Source organism: Ctenopharyngodon idella, chromosome 9 (assembly GCF_019924925.1).
Source record: "Ctenopharyngodon idella isolate HZGC_01 chromosome 9, HZGC01, whole genome shotgun sequence".
Lineage (NCBI taxonomy): Eukaryota > Metazoa > Chordata > Actinopteri > Cypriniformes > Xenocyprididae > Ctenopharyngodon > Ctenopharyngodon idella.
In genome coordinates, this window is record NC_067228.1 from 1,475,315 (window position 1) to 1,485,473 (window position 10,159).

General features: G+C 37.7%; 1 protein-coding gene across 1 annotated transcript; it reads left to right on the forward strand.

The window, feature by feature from the left end:
- The first annotated feature begins 1,322 nt into the window (after positions 1-1,322).
- Positions 1,323-6,483, forward strand: LOC127518970 (kelch-like protein 10). Its single transcript, XM_051906276.1, has 8 exons — positions 1,323-1,456; positions 1,536-2,028; positions 3,742-3,783; positions 5,138-5,335; positions 5,430-5,579; positions 5,720-5,836; positions 5,941-6,032; positions 6,224-6,483. The coding sequence occupies exons 2-8, from the start codon at positions 1,537-1,539 to the stop codon at positions 6,357-6,359; spliced, it is 1,227 nt and encodes a 408-aa protein (XP_051762236.1). The 5' UTR covers positions 1,323-1,456; position 1,536; the 3' UTR covers positions 6,360-6,483.
- Positions 6,484-10,159: the final 3,676 nt, after the last annotated feature.

Genomic DNA, 10,159 nt, shown 5'->3' on the forward strand with positions numbered 1-10,159 from the left:
AAATTTGGAACACAACTTGTTTTGATTTATGGCTTTGATTTTCTTGCAGTTTCAGAGTAAAAAGTGTTTTGGAAAATATATTTTTCATTAAAAATATATATTTGTGTGCATTTTCCATAACAATAATGTAAAATTCTATAACTTTTTTTTTTTTTTTTTTTTTAACTTTTTTCACTTCAGTAATAATCTGCCAAGTGTCATCTTTAAAAAGAGACCAAACTTCAGTCTGTGATCCAAAGCATTTAAGAATTATGAGAGTTGGAAATGTAATTTTCAGGTCTATGCTGAAAAAGTGAATAAATGGATTATAATTACTGTATAAATATAATTTAGTACCATAAAGTCCCCTAAAAATACAAAATATTAAATAAAAAAATATGATTGAACTAAAATATACTACATTAATTTAATTGAATTAAATAAAAAATTAAAAAATCTGTCATTTTTCTTTTTACTGTGACACGAAGGCTAAATTAACATGTAAACTGAAATTATTAAATATTTGCTTTATAACTGACACCTCCAAAAAGTCTAAGGAATATATCCTCAATTTTTATTTATTTATTTAACTTTTCCATAAAAAAGTTTTCAGGCTCAGTTACTACTACTAAAATGTAAAATATATAATTAAAATAATTTAAAATAAAATATAAATGTAATTATTTTAATTAAATTATATATTATTAAATTGATTAAATTCAAAATAAAACAAGAAAAAAAACATGCTTAAAAGATGAATATTGATTATTATTATTGAATACTGATGATTATTGAATAATATATATTTTATATTAAATATTTGATAAATATTTTATTTGTTTACCTGCATGTCATGTGACCATTAACCAACATCAGAACCATGAACATGCAAATGTTTTGTTAAATTATTGAAATATCAACTTAAAATCTCAGAGGGTAGGCCAACTTTTTATGTATTGTATATTGAGAATAACAAAAAGTTTTTCCTAATAACACTATGAATTGCCTGTTCTTCTGTCAAAAACTATTGTGCTTTCATTCCATGAAATGCTTAATAGCACATCAAAACATAAAAGGCTCATCCTTTGACCTCTTACAATATTTTATTGGCAATTGATTTTAATGTACTGTAATGTTAAAATACAGTGTTCATTGGTTCAATGTTAGAAGGCTGTGAGGATTTGAACCAGATGGAATGTTGAACTGCAACTATGACGATGTCACAAAGATTCTAGAATTCTCTTGAACGTTTGGAGATTTTATTCACATCAGATTATTTTAGTCAGCATTTTATGTTGAAACTGAATTCCTGTGATCTTGAGCTAAACGACATGGAGCACAAGTTCATTGCCACAGCTTTTAATGAGTTTCATGAAGTTCGTTTACAGGGCGAACTCACGGACGTCGTCATCAAAGTCAATGGCAAAGAGTTCAAAGCTCACAAGATCATTCTTTGCGCCTGCAGCCCTTATTTTAGGTAAGGCACATGCTTTGCAATTGTACAACGTCTAATTTAGTAGTGACATCTTTAGAAATTAATGCCATTTGCTCCACAGGATGCTCTTCTCCACCTCATCCACCAACGCGGAGGAAAATTCCTACGATATTCTAGGAATCTCCTCGGACACCATGTCTCTGATTATTCAGCATGCGTATGCCAGACCTGTTCTCATCACTACAGAGAACGTGTCGGAGCTCTTGCTGGCGGCAGATCAGTTTTTAATCTCAGGACTCATAGATTCTTGCTGCAAGTTCCTGGAGACAAACTTAAGCCTGAAGAACTGCATCGGTATCTGCATACTTACAGAGCGTTTCCACTCCTGCTCAAATCTCCACCATAAAGCAAAGCTCTTCACCCTGCAGCACTTTGAGGAGGTGCAGCAAGTGTCCGAGGAGTTCCTGGAGCTCTCGCTGGAACATCTGGATGAGATGATCACTTGGGATGAGCTGAATGTCAGGAAGGAGGAGGTGGTTTTTGAGGCCATCCTCCGCTGGATTGATCACGCTCCTGAAAACAGGAGAGAACACATCGCTGTGCTTCTGCCAAAGGTTAGAGACTTCATCATGTTATTTCTCTGTATGAACTCTTACCTCTGTTTTATATATTGCCAATCACATTATAAATGATAAACATGACAATAATCTGTTCATTCTACAGAATTGGTTCAAAGTCAAAGTTGAAAACATCTTGAAAAAAAATGTCTTTTTCCACAAATTTTGTATGTATGCAAATTGTATAATTGTATAATACACATTTCTAGTAACTGCAGTTAATTCTCATATTGTATTTTCAGAAAGTTTTGGAATATTTTTCCTCTCCCCAAATTTGTCACCACCGAAACACAATAAAAAATAATTTAATAAGAAGGCTTATATTGACCTATTAAGATTTTGTTTACATCTACTTTGTAAATATATTTTTTGCTATTTTATTAAACAGTTTTCACAGGTAAATCAATAACAATTACAATTTTAACAATATTTCAAGTGTAATTTATGAGATTTGTTGAATTTTGAATCAAATTTTTCTTTGTAAAAGTCATAAAGTTTAAAAGTGAAGGATTCATTAGTTTGAATATACATTGAACCAAACACTATAATAACATCTTAGTTGATTATTCAATATACTTTATTTTTGACAAAACATCCAATGTTTCAGTCGTGACTGCACATTTTCGGTAGTGACAGTAATGTGTTGGTAGTGACCACATCACATTACAGAATTTAAACTCACATACTAAAACACTAATGATTTGCATAATAAAACATACTAAAATCTAATGATTTGCATAACTTTACTAAAATTTTGTTTATTTTCCCCAAATAAATGATTATGTTCCCTTTTGTCACTACCAAAACAATGATGTCACGACAGAAACATGGTGAAGTTTCGGTAGTGACAATTTTAGACACTTTTGAGCATAACTCAAAGATGCTAATCAGCACATGGTTAGCTAGCACAGTTCTGATCAGTTGTACACACATAAAAACTACATTTTATCAAATAACACTCAAAAAACGATGTCACAACTGAAACTAAACCACACGTTTTGGTCGTGACTGTTTCGGTAGTGACAATTTTAGACACTTTTGAGCCTAGCTCAGAGATGCTAATCAGCACATGGTTAGCTAGCACAGTTCTGAACAGTTATACACACATAAAAACTAAATTTTATGTAATAACACCGAAAGAAGTTTGTTTAATTGCAGAAAAAAGGTGTTTGGTAGTGACATTCCTTAAAGTTACACACAGATTTTCAGACTTTTGAACACATTTAACTCAAATAATGGACCTATCTACTATGAAAGAGAGTCTATGAGAGGGAGGGACACAGGAATATTTCCTGATCAAAAATGTAGAAGTGTGGTTAAAATCAGTCTCAGCCAATGGACTCAAACACACACTGTTTCGGTAGTGACATGAAAATGCGGGACACATTTTTTTTTACATAAAGTTTCATGATGTACAAAGAAAATATAAAATAATTTTTTTTTTTTGAACTTCACTTTTTAAAAAAAAAAAAATGTAGGGGTTTGGGTTCGGGTCAGCCACCTCCCAATTAAAAGTAACCAATAAATTATGATTTTATATATATTAAGCTTTTAAATATTATAGTGGGATTCAATAGATAATAGAAGGATCTTAGTAAACATCTAAGATTTGAATACTTAAATGCTTTTTAAGCAGTTTTCACCAATTCTGTAGAATGGCCCATAACAAAGGCCACGTTTGGTTGTAATTCTTCCCTCATTGCGCTTTAGGTTCGGATGGGGTTAATGTCTCCAGACTTCTTCATGAATAATGTAAGGAACAACACACTGGTGTCTGAGAATGAGACATGTTCGGCCCTTCTCGTCAGTGCAATGAAGGCCATTTTTAACCTGCACATTGAGGAACCCACCAGCTCAGACCTCATAAACCAACTAACACGCCCACGTCTGCCCTCTGACATCCTATTGGCCATCGGAGGGTGGAGCATAGGCAGTCCCACCAATGGTATTGAGGCGTATGATGTGAAGGCAGACTGTTGGGTCAATGTCACTCAAGAGGAAGAGCGTCCCAGAGCCTATCATGGGTTAGCGTTCCTCCATGGGTTCGTGTACTCCATTGGTGGCTTTGATGGCGAAAATTATTTCAGTAGTGTGAGGAAATTGAATCCTATCACTCACACTTGGCAAGAGGTGAGCATTGTTACGCATCCGAGTATCAACTAGTTTAATTTTACTACTAACAAATATTGTGGACGGTGTATGAATTTTGGACTGATATGAAACTTGGGTGGTGTTTCAAAACCAAGTAAGTCATCTACCCAAAGTCCCTTTAAGACTCGGCGGCCATCTTAAGAAACGCCTCTCAGGCATGCACGTGCAGCTCCTATCTCTGAATGGGGGAACAGAAAATTCTCCAAACTCACTAAGCTTTCGATTAAATTTCATATTTGAAATCACCAATGAAATCTAACAACAACTGTCTCACACATTTTGTTTCTAAACGCTCGAATCGTGACAAAAACGGCATTTTTCAGGCTGAATGAAGCTAATGCGCTTCTGCAGTCCTAACTGCGCGTCTTTATCGGAAGCGCGCGTCTGACTGTTTCTATAGGAACCGGAGCTTCTAACGGCCGCTGCAGTGACTCGATGACTTTATTAATTGGCGATTGGCTCTTATTTAGAAGGCGGGACTTATTCCGCCATTTTGCGCGTTGCACTTTCTCCCATTCATAACAATACGAGTGCATCATCTTTCTATATATATATATAAAGTCTTTGATCTATAAACAGTGGTAGCTCAGAAATGACTTGCCTAGTAAATCAGCATTTCGGAGCATCATGGGCTCATTTGAGCACCAAAAATGTTTGAGTAGGCAGCTTTCTGGTGTTTGAAACACAGCCATGGTATTGTCCTTACAAAACAAAAATTCTGTCATGGTATCAGATGGTAATACTATAGTACTATATAATGATACCACTTGGTTATAATATTTATATGATAATTAAGACATTGTAAGGTACTTCAAGAAATACTGTAGTATAATATCCAACCAAGTATGGTAATATGGTACATGTCCAAAAAAAAAAAAAAACCCACAGTATTACAATAATGCTGTTCATATAGGCAGCTTTCTTTGTTTTGTGTTGTTTGTGTGTTATACATTAGGTGGCCCCCATGTATGAACAACGATGTTATGTCAGTGTTGCTGTTCTGGACGGACTCATTTATGCCATTGGAGGTTTTAATGGACATGAACGGCTAAAAACAGCAGAACGCTATGACCCAAACACCAACCAATGGACAATGTTGGCGGCCATGAGTGTACGGAGGAGTGACGCCAGCGCCACCTCACTGCAGGGCAGGGTAAGAACATTCACCGAAGTCTAAAACACTTGTCAAAGAGCATGTCGGACACGATCAGTGTGTTAATTCTACTGTATTTGTGTGCGTTTGGCAGGTTTATATCTGTGGTGGTTTTACTGGGGTCGAGTGTCTCTTCACAGCTGAGTGCTTTAACCCCGAAACAAACCAGTGGACTCTCATCGCTCCCATGAGCAGTCGTCGCAGCGGTGTTGGTGTTATCGCGTATGGGAATCTAGTGTATGCTGTGAGTATATGAAAATAAAAAATAATGTGTTTAAATGTGACACCTATTATCAACTGTACAAAAATAGATACTCAAAAATGCCAAACCTTTTGGTCTGCTGAGTCATATATTAACAGATAAATGCACATTTATGTTTCAAGGTTGGTGGTTTTGATGGTGCCAGTCGTTTGCAAAGTGCCGAGGCCTACGACCCTCTCACTGACCGCTGGCATAGTATTGAATCTATGGTCAACCCACGCAGCAACTTCGGCATTGAGGTGAGATACGGATATTTAATGAGGATTCTGTTTTTAATGATTCTCAATTGTCGCATACTGAACATGTTTCATATAAGTAACAGTTATTGATTCTGATACTCCAGGTGTTGGACGACCAGCTGTTTGTTGTCGGGGGGTTTAATGGAATCCGAACCTGCTCTAATGTGGAGTATTATGACCAGAGGACGAATGAATGGTAACGTTCACATCACTGGTCATTTCACACTGCATGACAAAAAGAAAAAATAGTAATGCTTTACAATGAAGTCCCATTAGTTAATGCACTAAACATGATCAATACATTTGAGTATTTGTTCAAGTTTGTTGGACTAATTGGATTGTGAAAAGAGTCTTTATGTGACTTTCTCTATATCTTTTTCTTCACAGGGATGAGTCATGTGACATGAGTATTTCCCGCAGTGCTGTGAGCTGCTGTATATTATCGGGGTTACCTGATGTCACACCGTATGTGGCCGATCGAGACTCTCTCCAGACATCAGAAGACGAGTCTGACAGTGATTGATCGACCTCCCCTTCCCTTCCAGAAGAAACATCATGACACGCCACATGATGTGATTAAATGCAGTAAAATAAAACATTGGTGTTGGATTGTGCACTTTAAAGTCGGCATGAGATGGAAGTTGCACTAGTCTTTTCTTCCTTTTGTGCCGTATATCCGAGTAAAACGGCTTCTTGAACAAGAACAAATGTAGGGCAGGGCATGATTTGCTATTGGCCGATCTCATGTGAGTGACAGGTTGCCTCGCCCTCCCACCAGTAAACACATCATCAAAGAAATGATTTCACTGCTACAGAGGGAGGGGAAGTTATTTTGGTTAAAGATTATGAAAACGCAATGGTGCCCCCCGGTGGTTGATTTCTTTTGAATTTCCCACAGGCCTTTAGGGCCGTGAGTCAAACAGGCCCAGCAAGTTTCCTTCCGGTCAGACTCCATTAACCTTGTCTGATATCTGCTCAAACTTCAGTGTCTGATGGCGGACATGTTTTTTGAGATACGTCAACGTCTTCATAGACAATCATTGCACCTCGGACGAAGACACTGCATGCAAATTTTCAAGTCGATCGGCCTAACGGTGAAGTAGTTATAGCCATTTTCATGGTTTTTTTTCCTGTTATAGCACCACCAAGTGGCCAGTTGCTGCGTCCTTTTTCACGTGACCACAGAATGAGCTCTTACATAGGTGTACCAAGTTTGGTGAAAATATCTCATTCCATTCACAAGTTATAGCCATTTTAGTAAAAGAACGTCATTTTAGTAAAAGTGGCTCTACCCACTTTGAACGTTTTGGCGGCCCTTAGAGACCATGAATCGAAATTTCAACTTTTTTTGATAATTATTGACAATCAGACTCCAGAGAATCTCGCTGCACTGGTTTGGTTCCAATCGGGTCAAAAACCTAAGACTAGTTTCGCAAAAGTAGGTTTTTAAAAAAATCCAAAATACCCAAATTTTTCACCGAGCGAGTGATTCCGAGGCAAACATTTCCAACGATATAAGACACTTGAGCCTACACCTAACGGCTCAGGAGTCATGAGCCATTTCATACTTTTCACTGCTGTAGCGCCCCCGTCAGGCTGATCGGGGCGAACCTTGGTGACGTTGTAGACAGTGTGAGTACTACCAGCCCTCAAAGTTTCAAGTTTCTACAACTTACGGTTTGGTCTGCCTGATCACTTTTGGGGGAGAATGCTGATCCTTGGAAAATTTAATAGACAAAAAACACAAAATATAATTCACACTCATTGCTTGTCGCAGTTAGTAAGGACATAACTCAGACAGACGTGAAAGAGATTGTTTTCATCACTGCTGGACTGTCACAGAATTATTTTCCGGTATTGTGGTCACTTCCGTGTCCTGGAGGGAATTTCAAACAAGCCAATTTCAGTGTGACGTGGCCTGTAGTGAACGGAATAACCTCGTTCAGCGTCGGGGCTCTCGGAATAATCATCTACATTTGCATTTAGATAGTCAGTCTTTTGACGGCTGTCTTGAGCGACTCTTCTCAGCGTTCAGCAGGGAAATTGGTTTGTTACTTCAGCCTGCTGAGGAAGATTTGAAATTTCCAATTACAAGACTCGGACAAGAGATGTGACACTTCCAGGAGTGTGCATGCGGAAAACATGGAGAGCAGGAAGAAACAGACAGGTCATGATTTGATTAGAGCGAAAGTCTTGCGGTGGATGCTCATCTGTACATTCGGTACTAGATGAAAGAACAGCGCAGAACCAGTCTGACTTATTCACATTCGCTCTATTGATTTTAAGGGGAAAAGCCTGCAGAATCAATCTAAACATTGTGATTGTGGTAAAAATGGAGCTCTTAGCATCATAAAATCAGCTACAATATTTAATGATGTGCAGAGATCTTTCTGTGAGAGTTGATCACGTCAAACACACACAGTGTTCGGTTCTAAGACTAGAGTCCGAACTATTCTGGTTTTTAATCCCAATCCATTTAAAGGTGCAGTAAGCAAACGCTGTTGAAAGTGGATCCGGCCAAGCACCAAAACACACTTTTACATCACCACGTTGCACAAACCATAAGGCGAAACCTAGCATGTTTGGTATTGCTGGACTCAAGGGTTCAGGAGTCTAAGGAGATGTTATAAGCATTTGATCATTTTACCACTAGGTGGTGCTGGTCCAAAACTTCTCAGGCTCATTCAGGACATCGTGCTGATGACCCATACCGAGCTTCATAACATTACGCTAATGCGTTCATAAAATACAGCATTTTAGCACAAAATTCAAAACGGCTGATGGCTAAAATGGCCTGATATGGAAAAATTGGATATCAAGGCCTTTTCAAAATGAACGCGAAATTTTCGCCGCGATGACGTTCTTGTATCGAAACGATAGATCTCTATGGAGCCTTTCACACTGGGCACGAACATTCGCAGCGCGAAAAAGCGAAGATTTTTTTTCGACCTGTGTGTTGATTTTTTCCCATCCGCCACTCCGCAATGAAACAACGCAACGGCCTAGGAGGAGTTAGAAAAAGTAGGTTTTTCAGAAAATTCAAAATGGTGGGAAAATTTTCATGACGGAAAATAAAGTCATAGGGTGCAATCGAATTGATTTGAAACTTTAGACAGGTGGTGGCGCTGGAGGGATTGAGTTAGAGACTCCAAATTTGTCCTCTATCTGTGCGCCAACATCTTTTTAACATACGGTTCTATGGGCTGCCATAGACTTCCAGAGCGGAAACGAAAGAATAATAATAAAAACGCCAGCGATTACAACAGGTGCCTACGTACCTTCGGTGCTTGGCCCCTAAAAATAAGTAGCTATGTAAACATTTGAATGACTGTTTTCTCAATTGGATTCAAAAATACCTTGCGCACATATTTACCAGAGCCCTTTTTTTTAATAAGATCTCTCTTCACGTTTGATCGGATCGACAACATTGAGTGCATGCAAACAAACCTAATGAAATGCAACTGTTTTTCTGCATGGACCTCTGTGTATGCACTAATCAAACAGTAATTAATCCAATTAGTGGTTACAGTGATGAGGGGAATCGATTCTTTTTTACGCTGTGACTGGATAATTGTTCTGTGGGATTCATTTAACGTGCAAATGACGCACAATACTCATCAAATCCATTATAGCAGTGATAATGTGATGTTTTACTGTACATCTATATGAATAACTCCACGAATCTTGCTTTAAAATCAAAGGCATTTATTGCTAAAATGTACTTGACAAACAAACAAAAACAAACAAACCACATTATCATCATAATCAGTATAAGACAATGTGAAAATGAAAACAATGTTAAATACCAGAGAACAAGTTCTTGAGGAAATATTCCCCAACATCTCCACTCTAGCACCAGTAGCATATAAATATGTCATCATATAGAGCTTCTTCGTTCATGTTAGAGTTCATGCTGAAACGATCTAAAGGAAATATTCTCATGAATCATTCTGGCATTATTTGTGACTCAAAACTCCTGTAAAAATCACATTGCACGGGTAAATAAAGACAGAATGATCATCTGAAGGTGAATTATTCCTCCTTTCAGTGGTCAGAACAGAAGCAGGAACCATCATCTCATCTCCAACATGGAGACCAACGTGTGCTTGTCTTTTGGCGAGCAAAAATGGCACTTGTGCCGAAACTCCAAATGTGAAAAACACGGCACCATGATCAAATCCGCAATGACCTGATAAAAAGAGCACGACATACAGAGCATGAGAATAAAAACACTGTAGGAATCCGTCCAAAGAAATAGAAACCAAGTCACTCGTGGGAACGTGTGGATGAATCATCTTGTGCTTATGAAGAACGAGCGTCGAC